This window comes from Panthera leo, chromosome D3, assembly GCF_018350215.1.
Source record: "Panthera leo isolate Ple1 chromosome D3, P.leo_Ple1_pat1.1, whole genome shotgun sequence".
In the NCBI taxonomy this organism is placed as follows: Eukaryota; Metazoa; Chordata; class Mammalia; order Carnivora; family Felidae; genus Panthera; species Panthera leo.
Window position 1 is genome coordinate 22,910,124 of NC_056690.1, and position 18,103 is coordinate 22,928,226.

General features: G+C 38.8%; 1 protein-coding gene across 5 annotated transcripts in view; it reads right to left on the reverse strand.

Annotated features, from left to right (window-relative positions):
- The window catches only part of MTMR3 (myotubularin related protein 3), a 143,362-nt gene that overhangs the window by 17,434 nt on the left and 107,825 nt on the right, over positions 1-18,103 (reverse strand). For all 5 annotated transcript variants that reach the window (XM_042910216.1, XM_042910219.1, XM_042910215.1 and 2 more), the window contains 5 exons: positions 17,858-17,940; positions 15,540-15,706; positions 7,212-7,308; positions 4,639-4,752; positions 85-290 (listed from right to left, as the gene is read on the reverse strand). In XM_042910216.1, the coding sequence (XP_042766150.1) occupies positions 85-290; positions 4,639-4,752; positions 7,212-7,308; positions 15,540-15,706; positions 17,858-17,940 (667 nt within the window). The remainder of the gene's footprint in view (positions 1-84; positions 291-4,638; positions 4,753-7,211; positions 7,309-15,539; positions 15,707-17,857; positions 17,941-18,103) is intronic.

The following is an 18,103-nucleotide window of genomic DNA, read 5'->3' on the forward strand; positions in this document are numbered from 1 at the left end:
TCTTACAAGGAGAAGGCCATTTCAAGAAAAAGTTCTCACAAGACACTATAAAAATTGCTGCCATTGGTCTAGGGAGCATCTTACCAAACTCCACATCGGAAAGGTCTCCTGCATTTGGAAAGTCTCGAGAACTGTTCCTAGTTGACAGCTTGCTGCCACTTGATCGGGAATCAGAGGCACAAGCTTTGGCTACTGACTGCACCAGATGCTCATCATCAGCATTTCGCCAGCCCCACCAGCTGACCTCCGGCTGTCCACAGCGGGCAATGACAGCTCCGTTGCTCTGGTGCCTGCACAAGCAACAAGAAACAACAACTATACCCATCTCAGTGGTCCCATTCAGATGCTCTGTGCTCACACAAAAAGTAAGGTAGTAGATTTTAAATTTTTTTTTTTAATGTTTATTTATTTTTGAGACAGAGAGAGACACAGCATGAACGGGGGAGGGGCAGAGAGAGAGGGAGACACAGAATCCGAAGCAGGCTCCAGGCTCTGAGCCATCAGCCCAGAGCCCGACGCGGGGCTCGAACTCGCGGACCGCGAGATCGTGACCTGAGCTGAAGTCGGACGCTTAACCGACTGAGCCACCCAGGCGCCCCGGTAGTAGATTTTAAATGCATTAATGAAGAGCGTGAATACAGATAAGTGAAAGTGATGTAAAGTTAGCTTCAAGTCATCTAAGGGCAGAAATCTTCTATAGCAACAGGAACAAACAACAAAACCTATCTGGATCTTTCTCAAATACTGTACTATTTTAGAAACCTTTGTAGAGTTACCAACAAAATAATAAACGTGTTCTCTTAGAAAAAAACAAATTAATATGCATAAAGTAAATGTTTGACTTAAAATTTATTTTTGGAAAATCAGGTAAGAAATAATCTACAAATACTACACTAATTCTGCTACTCAATAATGAAACACTAATCTCTCCTTTTTAATACTGCCCCTGAAAATCCTGGCATAACAGATGTTGAAACAGGAAAATTTGTTTTCACACCAACTTCTGAGGGCCCCACTGCAGCAACTGTGCACTTATGGTTGGCTTTGGAGATTCTTTTCAAAACAAGATCCCACCTTTGGGACTCAAACACTTACCTGACCCACAGTGGACTACTCTACAAAATCCCCTGAGATTTCATGACTCATAAACTGCTCTTATTACAGGCAGATAGCTCAGTGAGCTATACTCCAACAGATTCCTTCTTAAGAAGACCAGAAATCTTACTCAAAAGTCTACTTCAAGATGCTATTAAAACCCAGTATTTTCCTCGTTAGGAATTTAGGTGATTTTAGCAATTAAAAAGTTATAAAAGTAAGATTTGGCAATCAAAAGGTACAAAGTTCCAATAAATGCTATACCATGGATGAACCTGGAGTATGTTATGCTAAGTGAAAGAAGTTAGTCACAAAAGTTCACATATGGTATGATTCTGTTTATTAGAAGTGTCCAGAATAGGCAAATCTATAGTGGCAAAGTAGATTACTAGCAACCTGGGCTAGGGGGCTTGGGGAGGGAGGGAATAAAGAGTGACTACTAATGGATCTGGAGTTTCTTTCTGAGGTGGTAAAGGTGTACTAAAACTGACTGTAGTGATGGTTGCACAACTCTGTGAATACGCAAAAAAAAAAAATCAAACTGAACACATTAAAAGGGTGAACTGTATGTGACAATCTTAAAGTGGTTTTCAAAAAGTTATAAAAGTAATCCTTTGATTAGAAAACTAAGAAGAGTAATAAGTTAGTAAGCAAAAAAATTAAATGTCCCCCAATCCTATATCCTGGGGGGAACTATCAATTTCTTACCTCCCATTAAAATCTAAACACATACACATGCATGCACACACATAACACATATTTAACATACAGACGGATGTAAATAAAACATACTATTGAATCTATGTAACACCTTCAAGGAACAATGTAAGAAAGATTTTTGTTATTAATCCTAAAGCTCATGAACAGCCAATTAAATTTGGCAATGACCAAATTCCATTGGAACCATCAGTTTGCTTGTAGATTTTAGATCCTCCCTCACAGAGAGAGACAAGGAAACAACTTGTATATTGCCAATATGCTCAACCGGCTCACCTGCTGAAAGGAGCCCAACTGGAAATAGAACCTCACTAATCCCTAAAATACCAACTAGCATATATAATAGGCACGGATAACAACTGAGCCGACTGATGCCAAACCTTCACAAAAGAGGCTGGCAGGGCCTTTCCTGAGCATCCTCTTTCTCTGCAATGCTTCCCAACAGTGCCCAAGAGGAACACAAGATGGCACTCTTCAGCTTGGATCTTGGGTTTTAAGGGTAATGGTACTTTACAGCTAGACTGCAACTGAGCTGTTGCACTAAGCAGTTTTCTGCAGTCTTCTAAAATGCTTCAGACCACATGATCAAGAACTAAAGCAATACAGCTAAAAATCACTAAAGAATATTTCTACCATTTTAACAAAAAATCAGGAAAAAGTATAAAAATTAAGATATCCAAATGGATGAGTCCCCTACTGAACACAGAGGCTTCAATTTTATATAGAAACACATACATATTTAAACTATCCCTAAGTTAGTGTTGGGCAAGCTCTCTAAATGACTAGAAATTTCTAATAACCACTCTGCACGAAGAGGGGGAACTGTGATTTGCACTACAGATGGATGCCCTTTGCACCATCTCTGTCTTCAGTGATCAATCCAATTAAACACTCTCTCATCACAGTGGGGAAAAAACACAAATCAGGCGCTGGTTCAGCATGGTGCTGTCAGGTAACTTCTGCTAGCAACCTCAGGAATCATTACTGCAGTCTATAGACAACTAAATTCCATAAATGTATGCTGGTTTCGGAAGTATCTTGCCACTTGGGCTGGCAAAGCAGAGAGTGGCAGAGTATCTCCAGAACATTATTCAACATACCCCTGACAAAGCTCCCCAATAATTTAACAACCCAGTTAGGGGCTCAGAGATACAAGACACATTTTCCAAAACAGAGGCTAGTTCCTAGAAGCCTGATTTTATGTAACTATACAAAGGAACTGTCATTTGTAATGCTTTGAGAGATTTTCTCAGAGAAATTGGAAATAAAAATTTCATTTATATATACTCTATGGTCTCTAGAAAGGATTGGGAAAAAAACCCTATGGTTTGTGCCCTCTAGAATAAATTTTAGAAGGTAAGAAAGGTTTCCCATGTTTATTCTAAAAAGTTTGTCTTTAATACGCACTTACAGGCCTCTCTACCAACAATTCACCTAAAGCCCGGTGACAGTTCTTCACCCTCATTCTCAAAGTCAACAAACCCTACAAATGCCAGGGCTGCTGATCTAACACAGCTGTTGGCCACAGAGCAGCAGCTGGCTGCTTTCCCTATTTGAGCTGGGCCCATCACTGATAAGATGCAAATCCTTTCAGCTCTCCCTGCTCTGTAATTCCTGTGTCATCCCTGCCACTTGAGTGATAGGTAAATTTGGTGACCTATTTTTCTAGGGGTGTTTGAAAACAACAGTGATGAAAATTGAGATTGAAAATTTAACAGATTCTACTGGGCCAGAAACAAATACTTCTTCATCTCTATTCAGGATGGCCATCATAATCTGCCATCAGTGGACTACATGAACAAGCTGGTTACCTCAGTGGAAATTCCACAAGGAGATAAATCCCTTCCTATACAAACTCAATATTTCAATGGAATGCCTCCTGGCATGAAAGAGTCTCTAACTAAGCCCCACTGGTTTGGCCCAAATTCAAGGAAAGCCCGAAAAGTCTGCAAACTGGGAAAATGAAATAGAGAATGTAAATACAACAAAGAGATGACATGTGAAACAGTTTCAAAATAAGAGGGAATGCTTTCTTAAAATCTTAACATGAGTCCTTGAGAACTGAGCTCCTCAATGAATTATAAAAGCAACCCCCAGGAATACAACCTACTCTGCTGAGAGAAGCCCAGTATATACAGATTCATTTAGGAGGCACAGGATACCTGTAAACTAAGAACATCACTCCCACTTTACTAATTAGGAACAGGCTGAGGCCAGTTAGGCAATTTATTTTAAGTGCCTTAGCAAGGAGTATTAGTGAAAAGACCTGAACTCCAAAAACTCTGCTCGTTCACACTACCATCCCCCTTCTAGACTTGCTCCCTTGGCTCTCAAGCCTTTCATCTCTGAGATCTTCTACCTGGCAAAGCCCTAGCCTTCCTCTTCAAATGCTCCCTCTTAAAGCAGAACTCTTTCATGTGTTGAAGTTTCAACCACAAAGACTATCGCAAATGACTCAATTCTATACTCCCAATTCTCACTTTCTGGAACTCACCTCTCTCAATCCAAAAGCCAACATCTGAAGCTAAATGCTGAATATTAAGCATATTATCTTCCATAGAATGTCAGAAGTATATTTAAAATAGCAAGACAAGCCACTTTTCTATTAAAATTTTCTTATCAAATAAACCATCAGCAAGTGTGCTGGATGCAGTAAACACTGGTGTGTCACTGTAAGAGTGGATTTTACAATAAGGTAGCACAGAACTGCCTGGAAAGTTCTCTGAACCCTTGTCTCCCTTCCCAGGTTAGCAACAGCAGAGGCAGCACACCTCATGCAGTGGAGAGTAACACCAGACCAAGATGGGCCTGGCCAGGCTTACTTACCTGTAGACAACAGCAGGGATGCGCTTCCAGGACCTGAAGCTTGCTACACTCTCTAGTTCTTTATCAGTGATCCAGGCAGGCACTATGAGCTCCTGTGGATAGCTACCACATAGCCTAATGAGAAAGGTGAGAAAGAGGGAGTGGGGGAAGAAGACAGAGAGAAAGAAGGAGAAACACTAGGTGAACCAGAGTTAAGGATGGTGATTAAGCTACCCCACAACCAGTTGAAAAATAAGGAGCTTTACTTGAGTCTTGGCCTATTCAGCAGAATCAGTTGCCTTGAGTGTTTACTTATATATATATCATGTGACACTATCATGGCCTGTTCTACCTCCTGCTGCCTTTGAGAATCTGTTGATCTTAACATCAGTAATATATAAGGGGAGTTGACAGTTACTCCACTGTAACTTTCTGTTGTTTAAAAAAACAAATAGATAATTTTTAACCATACAAAGTAAATGCCCAATCTAACTACAGAAGGAAAGTCTATCACCTCTACCAGACTCTCACTCTTTCAGGCTTCTATCAAAGAGAAACATGTGAAGAAGGACAAGAGCCCACAACTTCAAGTTTCCAGAGACCTTACAGGATTATTAATGTATTCTTTGATGTGTCCTAATTATAGGTAACAGGGGCAGACATGGGTATGCAGAAACAGTACCACAGGACAGGCCACCTGCATACATAATCACAGCCCCACTGATCCAAGTTAGTAATGTGAATGAGCTGTTCATCACAATTTCTATAAAACATACTTCAGAATTATTCTCAGGGGGAAAAAAGCTCTGTTTTCATTAAGAAGCAGCCAGTAGCTTCATGCTAGTCAAGCTGGTGCCCTAAAAAGCAGTTATTCCTGATAGGTATTTCACTTACAGGACAATGTCCCTCTATGGGTATTTCAATATTCCTTTTCAGTAGTAAAGGCAAGAGGACTTTTAATCCAAATCCTAAAATATACAAATTCCTCCTTCTCCTGCACCACCACTCCCCTGCCCTAGCCTTATGCATTAAGGGAAAAGGCAGAGAACACAAAGTAGCTTAAGAATTGGGAGTTTTGATCATTCTGCACTAAATATCTCCTCCATCTTGTTCTCAATTTCCAGAAGATTAAATATCAGGAATTTAAAAGTCACTAAACCAACAGAATATCTATGACCAGGAGTAGCTCTACAAACTTAACACTTTCCCATAAACTCCTAAAAACAACCAGGACATGGTGACCATAGTTAATGTGCTAACCATGAGTTTTGTTCTTTTGTCTTATTTCTTTTGTCTTGTTTAAAACTTAAGACTAAATTTAGCTCTCCTTCTTTGTAGTAGGAAGAACTTTTCAATGTCCTAAAGACTGGTTCTGAGGTAGAAACAGTGGACTCAAAGACAAAAGTTGATTTTTAAAACCAACACTGAATAGGGATTTTGAAAACCAACTGGCTTTTGAACTCATTTTTTTCCCAACAAGCTTAGCTTAATTCAGTTTTCTGACTTCACCCAATATTCTGATCATTGTATTCCTTGTCCTGTAAGTATTACACTATCTAGTAGTCACCTCTTTAGCAAACACTAGCTGTTCACATGTAAATAAGCAGTTTCCAGCATAGGAAATATGAGTTACACATGAGCAAAGCCTGTGTAGGCTTTGTAGTCTCAGGCTCTCTGAGGCCTCTCCTCCAGTCTCCACCTCCATTCTCTGCTTTATCTTGTGATGGAGACCAGGCAAAGGTACGACAGACCTAAAGCTCCCATTTTTTTCATAACACCCCAAGGTTCTTAATTCCTTAGGCAAGGTCCATGTTAAAAGCTACATACAGTAATTAGCTGTAGTTTTTCCAATTAAAAATGAAATGCTCCGATGGCTACCCACAAACAGACCAGGAAAATAGCCATCATGATTTGAGACAACTCAAAAAACGGAAAGATTAATGCCTCCAACTGCTAGAGGGAATCCTAAGAGAATATTAATTTAAATCTCTTGAACAATCTTCTTTTGTTTTATAGAAATCTGGATCACCAAAATCATAGTAGTTAACTGCCCTCCCCCACACCAAAGTACTTACACCTTTTAAGGAAACAGGTAATGGGAAATATTTAATGATTATATTAATGATTAAATGATCAAAGCTATGAAGTTAGAAAGAATAGTACTTAACGTCTATTTCATAGAATCTGGAGTAAAATTTGTCATAAAAATTCCCTGCTGAGTGTTTTATCACCGCTTGTGAGATCACTGATTCTATCTCCAAAGTGAGGTCAATTGGTGATGAGAACAATGGAAACTGCTGGCCTACCCTTGAACACAATACTGCCCAGGAAATGCATGCACCAGGAAGAACAGAGGCCTGGAGGGGATGGAAAAGAAGTTTCCAGCTAGAATCCTATTAAGGATCACTTTTCCACTCCAGTGAGAGCAATGGGAACAGAAGGCTCAAGAAGTACTCTGAAGACCCTGCAGTGAGATGTAATAAATCTCTATTGAAAGAAAATGTCTAAGTTCACATGTTCTGCCACATGAGAATTGGGGTATCTGCAAAGGCACTGGCTATGAAACACAGTCCACAGGGTCCCATACAACTCACTTATACTTCTCATTGATATTGGAAATCCTCCAGGCGTTGTTCATATCAAAACCCATCCGCTCCACTTCGTTTTTAAATCTTGACGTTACATGCTCCCCTAGGGGCCAAGGACAGCAGAAAGAAATGAATACCATTTTGCAAAACAGGTAGAATAAAAGCATAGCTACCCTGCTAGTTATTATATAAAGAAAATATATATTAGTTTTAGTTTAAAACTACAGTTTTAGTTTTAAATATATTTAGTTTTAGTTTACAAATTCCCTACCAGGACAAGGCTGTATACAAAGGAATGAGGAAATTAAATTTTTTAATTGAAGTATAGCTAACATACAATTTACATTAGTTTCAGGTGTAAGACATAGTGCTTCAACAACTACGTACATTATGAAATGCTAACCGTAAGTACAGGTACCATCTTTCAACATACAAAGTTATTACAGTATTACTGACTGAACCCTATTCTGCTAGTGGAAGTTTATACCTCTTAATCCCCTTCACCTATTTTGCCCATCCCCTACACACCTCCCCTCTGGCAACCACCAGTTTGTTCTCGGTATTTATGAGTCTGTATCTGTTTTTTCGTTTGTTCGTTTGTTTTTTAGATCCTACATATAAGTGAAATCATATGGTATTTGTCTATCTCTGTCTTATTTCACTTAGCATAATAACTTCTAGGTTCCTCCATGATGTCACAAATGCCAAATTTTCTTTCTTTTTTTTAATGGCCCATTATCCCTGTGTATGGAATATTACACACGTATACCACATCTTCTTTATCCATTCATCTACTGACAAATGCTTAGGCTGTTTCCACATCTTCAAATTTTGATCAAGAATCAGGTTATCTCAGGGCACCTGGGTGGCTCAGTTGGTTAGGTGTCAGACTTCACCTCAGGTCATAATCTCGCAGGTCAGGTGGGTTTGAGCCCCACATCGGGCTCTGTGCTGACCGCTCAGAGCCTGGAGCCTGCTTCAGATTCTGTGTCTCTCTCTTCCCCTCCTCTGTTCGTGCTCTGTCTCTCTCAAGAATAAACATTAAAAAAAATTTTTTTTTTTTTTTTTTTTTTTTTTAAAGAATTAGGTTATCTCATCTAATCATTACTACCTACTCTGAGTGGTTATCACTGAGTTCATTTTACACAGGATAAAACTGAGACTGAGAGAGGTTATTATGGCAAGTCTGTCTGGTCCCAAAACCCAGTCCTTGTCACTACACTGGCTACTTTCCTAGGTCCACACTCACAGTATACATAAAAAATAATACCAAGTTCATCAAGAATAGTAATATAGATCTACAACTCATCAGAAAGACTAAGGGCCAGATCTCAAAACTTAGGTTTTCTGGAGTTTAAGATAGTGCACATAATATAGTATTAGGTTAACACTCTCTCAACAGGGTCTACTAATCAAACATTAATATTTCTACAGTGAAATGCATGGATAATTCACACTAAATGAGATAAGTCAAGCTTCATTTCAGCTCAGACCAGGTCAAGCCACCAAATAAGATAAGAAAAATCTTTTTATTTTCAGAGCCTTATAGATTATAGAATTTTAGAGATCACAAAACTATAATAACTCCCAGTACCTAGGAATCTCAGGAAACACCATACTACTAACTAAAGTGCTGACCACCTGTAAGAACATTCACCCAAACAAGTATAACCTGCCCACATTTGCCCTAATGAAACTGGCTTTCTCTTCCTAAAGACAGTGAGCTACGAAGGCAGAAATGAACCTAACATAAAAGTCATTAAATCTGAAATAACCTTCTTCCTTGAAAACACACAGAGTCCTAGGGCAGTAAAACAAACAAAAAACGATTAAGCAGTATCTCTAATATGTAGTGTTATAGGTAGTAAAGTAAATGCTGGTAGGGGCTGGGAGAAACAACAATAACAAAAGCACAAAGCAGATTGCTTTGGTGATCAAAGTATAAAGCTTTGCTCTCCCTGGGAGTGGAGCTTCAGAACAGCAAACACCAATTACTTGAATGAAGGACAATTCTATAAAACTACTTCCTATTTAAACTGCTTTTCTTGAGTTTAAACTAGGTATTATACATTTCCTGAAGGAGAGCTATAAAAAGATGAGGTGCAGAGATGCAGGAAGAAATAATCAGCTGAATGCATCCCATTCTGGAAAAATTTTAGAAATGATGTGGGCTTTGAAATAGGAAAAAAGCTATCCAAATTGGGGTGCCATCTGTCTACAAATTGCAAGGAATAGTGACCATCAAGAATATTAGACAGTCTTTCACTTATAATCCCAATCTAAAAACTGTAAAACTGTAACAATTTCCAAGTTCATTCATTAATGAGATTTTTCCCACCTCCGTACAGCTCCAAGTCTTTGCAAAAGGTTAAAAGTACTTTAATGATTGTTAACATTAGTACCTCCATCTTAGTGTAAGCACATAGCTACTTTAAAATAATCACTGGCAAAATCACCACCAGCATCACCACCACTGGTAATTTATCACACAGAACTGTTGCCCAAAGAAAAGCTTACAACCATCATCAGGAGCATGAAGTTCTGAGCGACAAAGAAATATATACTGCCTAGCAAGCATAAAGCATTTGTTATTCAAGTTCCTTGAGAAAAAAGACTTTTAATTACCTTTGTATCCTCTAAAACACTAACTTCCTAACTTTGAAAATGACCATCACAATTGAATTATGTTTTATATCATAATCGAACATAACATGTTTATTTTGAAGAGTTTCACAAAACTGTACCTACCATTACTATGTGTGACTCATTTTGGTATTTTCTATCCTAAGTGTTTCATTTTGCATTTCATTTCTTAAAACTTTGATTTCATGACCCATAAGTGCATAACAACTAACAGTTGAAAAGTAATGCTTTAAAAAAAAATCTAGCAATGGGATGCCTTGGTGGCTCACAGTCGGTTAAGTGTCCGACTTCGGCTCAGGTCAGGATCTCATGGTTCATGGGTTCAAGCCCCGCATCAGGCTCTGTGCTGACAGCTCAGAGTCTCGAGCCTGCTTCAGATTCTGTCTGTCTGTGTGTCTCTCTCTCTGCCCCTCCCCTGCTCATGCTCTCTCTCTCTCTCAAAAATAAACATTAAAAAAATATATATGTATTTTTTTAATATAGGAGACCTTAAATACATGAGTAATTCAACTGGCTTTTGCCAAATTGTGTTAGAAGTTCCCTTATGTTTATTCAGCCAGAAAAATGAATGCCAAGCACATCTCTTTGCTGATTTCTCTTAAGAATTTCTAAGAATTCTCATGTTTCCACAATACTAGATATACTATAATCCATTTTAAATATTACGGTTCTAAGTTTCTTGTTCTTTTTTGAGGAGAGACGGCGCACATGGGGGAGAGGGGCAGAGAGAGAAAGAGAATCTTTTTTTTTTTTTTTTTTTTTTAATGTGTATTCATCTTGAGAGAGCAAGTGCACACGAGTAAGGGGAAGGGCAAAGAGAGAGGGAGAGAGAGAATTCCAAGCAGGGTCCTCACTGTCAGTGCAGAGCCCAGTGTGAGGCTTAATCCCATGACCCATGAGATCATGAGTTGAGCTGAAACCAAGAGTAGGACGCTTAATAGACCAAGCCACCCAGTTGCCCCTGGTTATAAGTTTTTTGTTTTGCTTTATATTTCCATTTCAACCCTGTCTGCCCTCCCCCAATCTCAAATGAGATGTGTCCTTTTTTAATATTTAGTTATTTCTTGTACAACAAATGCAAACAGTCCAGCAATTATTTTAGTGGGAATGAAAACCTTTTTAAAGCAATGAGCCCCTCTAACGTAACCAGTGTCAAGAGGCAGTCTAAAAAATTTTCCCCCAAAAAAATCTAGCTCCCTGGGTGATCCTGAGTATTCGAATCCACAATTATAGACAGCTTAAAGGCCTGTGATAGAAGAGCCAGACCTCTACCCAGGATGTAAGGGAAAAAGAACAGCACCAGAGTCAGGGACGGTGAGAACCAGCCCTTCCAGATTTTCAAATATAGGAGGAATATAGTGGTGAGCATAGCTGCCTTCCAAATATAGGAGGAATCATTCTTTTCTATGAACAAAGGTCCCAGTACAGTCATCTAAATGTATGCTTACTGGACTGCATTCAAATATGTAAGACAGACTCTGCTGGCAGGGGCTTTTGCTTTATAGGAAACAGGCAGCTGCACAACAGTGTAAGACCCAGAGTCCTATGCTGTTCATGGTTAAACAAAATGCTTAATGGGCATTTCACAGAAGAGAGGTCAGAAAGGTGGGCCTGATGCTACTAAACTAACAAATGAATTGCCCAATCATCTGTCAGGACTCCTGCCTAATGCTCAAGTACAGAACTATCACCAAGAAGGCTGCTACAATGAAGAAAAGAAAACTGAGCATGTGGGAGAGAAGCTTTAAGCTTTTAATCCATTCCTTTTTTAGAGTCTGCAATGGTCTAAGAGAGGAGTCAACAGTCTTGCAAAGGCTTTTGCAAGTTTCACAGGTAAACTTCCAATAACAATGTTGAGACTTCTTCCAAGGCTGACTAAGACTCAGAGCTTTGGCTGCAACGTGGCTTGCTTAACTGTAACAGCTTCAACAGTCAGAAACTAAGATTTATATAAATACAAGGTAATGATGCAATTTTCCCATTTCCCTCCTCCCTGACACATTCTACTCTTAACAGGCTAGGCAGAGAAGAATCCATAAAAGGCCTTATTAACTACTAAAAGACTAAATAATAACTTCAACCCTTCATAGTCCATCCTTATGATCTCATGTGTTGGAGCAGATTATACAAAGGCATTACTTTGAAATATCTCAAGTGCTGTCTCACCCTAAAGATGACTTAGAAGAATGTGGTTGTCTGGTATGCTCATATTTGGTGAGTAATGTTGTAGCCACCATCAACACTCAACAATATTGGGTGGAGACAGAAGAACCAGGTCGACTGGCTTTAAAAATGCCACCACGGGGCGCCTGGGTGGCTCAGTCGGTTGAGCGCCGACTTCGGCTCAGGTCACGATCTCGCAGTCTGTGAGTTCGAGCCCCGCATCAGGCCCCTGTGCTGACAGCTCAGAGCCCGGAGCCTGTTTCAGATTCTGTGTCTCCCTCTCTCTGACCCTCCCCCATTCATGCTCTGTCTCTCTCTGTCTCAAAAATAAATAAAAACGTTAAAAATTTAAAAAAAAAAATTTTTTTTTTTAAAATGCCACCACAGTATTTTGCATAAGAGCAAGTTTTCCCTCTGTACTCCATAGTGAAAATATATAAAAAGGAAAAAGCCATACATATGCACATACTCAAACCAAGTACAGTAAGATTCCTTGTGACAGCAAGTTAACTTAGTGTGGATTTGTATATACTACGAAGAAACAAAATACAACCATCACTCAGAGTAAGTTCCAACAATCAGTTACAATGGCATCACCTTGTAGATTCAGTTTCCAAAATGTTTTAACAAGTATGGCACATAGGAAGCACTCAAATATTTACTGAACTCTCCAGCAATAATAGATCTGATCTGCAGGATACCCTGATCAACTTGGACAGGAAGAACAGGAATGTCTCAGTTTGAAGAACAAAGGAAATTAAAGTACAGAGAAGATAAATGGCTTCCCCAATATTTTTTTAATTAAATGGTAAAATATATGTATTTGAATTCAGGTTTCCTAGTTCTTAAATCAGTACTTTACCCCCCAAATACCTCCATCCATCAAAAACTCATTAAAAGACAGAGGACACTACAGACATCTTTATGTTCTGGTGGCCAAAGAATACCAGATCAGAAAGGGAAGGGTCTGGGGACCCAAGTCATCCCAGCTCAAGACAAAGCAATCCATAATTAAAAGAGTGAAGCTCTGGGATGCCTGAGTGGCTCAGTCAGTTAAGCGTCCAACTCTTGATTTCAGCTCAGGTCATGATCTTGTGGTTCATAATATCGAGCCCCATGTCCAGCCCGGTGTTAACAGCACAGCGACTGCTTGGGATTCTCTTTCCCCCTCTTTCTCTCTCTGCCCCTCCCTGCCACTTGCGCTGTCTCTCAAAATAAATAAACATTAAAAAAAAAAAAAAAAAAAAGGTGAAATTCTGATGTACCACATCTTAGCAATACCCAAGAGATGGCCCAAATCCAAAAGAAACTAATTTTATCAAGGGAATAAAGAATCATCTAAAGAGATGAGGAATTTTCAGTCTGTAGTTGTGAGAAAACAAATTAGGAGAATAAAACAAGCCCTGTTGACTAACCAACCTAAAAGTAGGGAAATGCCCTTTAGAATTAGGAGTCTTAAACAACTGAAGTTCTTATATAACATAATGTGCAGCAAGATATACTCACAAACTTCATTATCCTAGGAAATGGTAGAGACTAAAAAAATAGATTTTTTTGAGAGACAGAGAGGGAGGGAGGGATGGAGGGAACGAACACAAGCAGGAAAGAGGGAAAGAGAATCTTAAGCAGGCTCCACGCCCAGTGCAGAGCCCAATGGAGCTCAATCTCCCAACCATGAGATCATGACCTGAGCCAAAATCAAGAGTCAGACGCTTAACCAACTGAGCCACCCAGGTGCCCTGAGAGTAAAAATTTGATAAGATACAGTGGTTAAAAATTCAGCAAATATACATGTAAGATCTGTGCATTTCCCTGTAGGTAAATTTTATCTTTAAGAAAAAAAAACCTTGACAAAAGCCATAAAGAACAACAACAAAAATACAATGGCTTCTCAGTAAAGAAGGAAAAAGAAAAAGATGCAATGGATAAAGGAGTGAAGTGAGAGACAGTCTAAGGACATTCCAATATCCAAGGATGGTGTGGACTCTTATGGCTGACTATGAGCTCCACTGGCCCGACCAGGCTCATGAGCAGCTTGGATTCCTGATGCTTTCCTTCAGGCTCCATGAGGGCAGGTACCAGTTTTTCATCTCCACATCCACAGAACTTTCCCCCAGTCAACTCTCAATAGCTGAGAACTGGGTTTAGGTACTAGCTCTGTCACTGACTGACGGTGGGACTTAGCAACGGGCTTTACCTGAGTCTCATTTCTTTGGCTCCCAAAACAGAAACACCAGGCTATCCTGCCTGTTTGACGAGGTCATAAGGGTCAAACAAAAGTATACATCAAAGCATCTTTAAAAATAAGATGATGCTTATGCTGTATTTTAATTATGAACCAAAATTTTCAACCAGTGAGTGAGCCAGGAAACAAAGTAATGCAAGCAAAGCTAGATTAGCCTCAAATGTTTAAAATGACTCAGGGCAAAACTGTTAAGATCAAAAATTCAGGATTAAAAACTGAGGTTTAAAGAAAAAAGTCCCAAGAGGAAACTTTATTGGAAGGAGGCTCACAACTTTTCACTGTTTAGAAATCCAAGACTTTGCTTCCAGGCTTGACACACTAAAGATTGAGTGTTGGACCAGCAAAGTTCATTTATGGCAACATAAAGTTTACAGACAACTACATGCAAAGGAATAACATGAACTTGATCCAAGCCATTTCTGAGTGAGAAAGAGTAGGACAAAGATCTCCTGCGAAATTAGAAGGCCTAGGCTCCAGCACAGGCTCAGCTTCTGTATTTGTCCTGAAGGAAGTCACCCGGCCTCTCTGGACCTCTGTTTCATCTATGAGATGAAAGGGGTAACAATAGGAAAATGTATGACTTGAAAACAAGAAGATACGGGTGCCTGGGTGGCTCAATTGGTTAAGCATCCAACTCTTGATTTTGGCTCATCATGATCTCATACTTTGTGAAATCGAGCCCCATGTCGGGCTCTGTGCTGAGAGCACAGAGCTTGCTTGGGATTCTTTCTGCCTCTCTCTCTCTCTGCCCACCTCCCATCAAAATAAATAAACAAACCTTTTTAAAAAAAGAAAATAAGAAGATAGTGAAAGGCCATTTTGTATGCCATTACTCTGAGCCCTAATGTCACACACTTCTGGACCTTTGTTCATGCTACTTGTTCCAACACTTTTCCTCTTTCTCTACTCAATGAACCCTTCTACCTTCAATGAACCCTTATTCTACCTCAAAAGCCACCATGAACGTGAAGTCTTCACATTTGGGAATGTGCATATGATTCATGGCTCCCTTCCATTAGGCTTCTTACAACACCCATTAAATCTTACCGTATATATATATATATATTTTTTTTTTTAGCCCCAGTAGATTGTGATGTGTTCTTCCTTTCCCCTAAAAGGCAGGAAACATGTTCTATTTATCTTAGAAGAATGATGCACAAATGCTTAGGTGCTCCATAAAATATACACTGATTCAATACATGAATGCTTAGGAGTCCCATTTCATGTTAAGGGTACCTCAAACAATAATAGAACCACCATTTTTACATTTTAGAAAGGTCTACCTGGTCTGCAAAGGTCTCCATGTTGTTCTTTTTCACTGGCGTAGACCTCCATGCACCAAGCATGGTATGCAAATGAGAAGAGATCTTCTATTTTAGCAGGTGGTCGGATTGCATTGTTTAGTCTCTTAAGCCACTCTTGACACTGCTCAAAGGTTGAGAACTGACACCTTTGTAAAGCCAAACAAATATGGATGTAATTAGAAGACAGCTGACAATATCAATAAGGGAAGCCAACATTTCAAGAGTACCTAACTCCCAGTGCAGTGACAGCTACAGTCAAGAAAAGCATCAGAGGTCATGTTTCACATGTTTATCATTTGTAATAACTACAGGTCCAACAAATTTTAGCCAATGGTACAAAATGTCAAAAAGAAAAAAAAATGGACATGTGGAAAACTTATTTTTTAGGCTAATTAAATGCTTAAGATTGATTAATGGTAATTATTAAAGTAAAATGGCAGTTTTCTCTTCCATGAGTAAGGTTTCCTTCTTCTGTATCTTCCACCAAAGCTTTATGGTTGTCAAGAAATAGGTTTAGAGAATGTTCATTTTGTTGTTATAACCTATTAGGCCAAGCTCAAAAATAAATCACAGCGCAACTTTTGGCCAGTCAGATAAGTTCAAATCTGTCTACTCAGCCATTAGAATAAATCAGTAATTGTACATCCAAAATAAGATACATTACACTGAAACTTTCAGCTGTAACCATGTAGAGAACCAAACAATTCTACTGTCAATTGCAATTTTCAGTACATACAGATTAAAGTAATTAGGGCAAAAAATACTTCACCTTTTTAAATGCCAAGTGTTCAAAACTGAGTAATTAATAAACAAGTTGTAGTCAGTACCTATGAAAAGCAAGCCAAATCTCAATGGCTACAAAGGAACTTATTTACCTTAAAACCAAGGAGGCCCCTGTAAACCTCTCCCCCATCCCAATCAATGTGGCTCATCAGCATGTCAACACATAACGTTTACTGGCACTCCAAAGTTAATCAAAGAGATAAACTAAAAACTTGCGGAATTTAGAACTTCTAGAGCTACTAAATTTAAAAACACATTTCAGGCATCATTTTGCAACCATTATAGTAAAGACAACATCAGATAAAAACCATAATGGATGCTAAACCTATGAAGAAATTTGATGAGAAGCAGGATATTTTCATTGTCTTAAAGTTTCTCCCACAGACTGTTTATCAGTTGCAAAGGAGAAAATGTAGGAATTATACAGAAAGCAGGGGACATCTTGACAAGACAGATCAAAATTGACATCAGCAATAGAGACAGATGGACACCGTTTGCCAACAGATTCAACAGAGTACCCTGAAAAGGACACAACCTCACACATACAGTATTGCAGCTGAAAATACACCACCTCAATTTAATCATAAGGAAACACTGGACAGACACAAAATGAGAAAAATTCTATTAAAATAAAAGATTATATTCTTTACAGTGTGAATGTCATCAAAGACAAAGAGATGGAGAAAAATGCTTCAGATTAAATAAGGCTACAGAATCATGGCAATTAATGTAATACCTGACCTTGCATGGACCCTATTCTGAATGAGGAATGCTAGAAAGGGCATTATTAGGTCAAGTGACAAAACTGGAACATGGATAGCAGACTGGATAAAAGTATTATGAGTGTAAAGTTGTGAAGTTGATAATGACAACATGGTTATGTAAGAAAATATCCCTATTCTTAGGAAAGCACATCAAAGTATTTCAGGATGAAAAGCCAGGATCATGTAATTTACTTTCAAATTGTCTAGAAAAAGAAACACACACACACACACACAACACACAGCTCCTGTAAATAATAAAGCAAACGGAGTAAAATGTTCAAATCAGTGTTTTTGTAATATTTTATTGTTGCACTTTTTTTTGTAAATTTGAAATAATTTCCAAATAAAAAATTTAAAAAACACTTTTCAAATAGCAAAGTAGCCTAAAGATAAAATATTTCAGGCACTAACTACTCAAAAAATATTCCTAAGTATTCCTCAAAAGCTATTCTTCTGTTACCAAACCAGAGATCTATTCTTTTAAAAAATACATATTTTGGGGGCACCTGGGTGGCTTAGTCGGTTAAGCGTCCAGCTTCAGCTCAGGTCATGATCTCACGGTTTGTGAGTTCGAGCCCCGCGTCGGGCTCTGTGCCAACAGCTCAGAGCCTGGAGCCTGCTTCAGATTCTGTGTCTCCCTCTCTCTCTGCCCCTCCCCTGCTCACACTCTTTGTCTCTCAATAATAATAAAAAAATTTTTAAAAATACGTATTTTTCCACACTAAATAGCAGCATAAATATATCACATACCTGATAACTTTGCAGTCTTTGCAAGTCAAATGAAGCTGAAATATATCTCGGCATTCAACACTTTCTATAAGCTGTAATGGAACCTGCAATTTAAAAATATGAATTCCCCTTAGTCAAGAAGGCATTGACCCTGCAGTTCCCTCAGTGGGTCGAACAAGAAAGATTCAAAAGCTCTACAGGGGAAGACAGCAAGCAGAACTGCAAATTTATCTGTCCCATCAGTATTCAAGTGATTTACTATGGAGT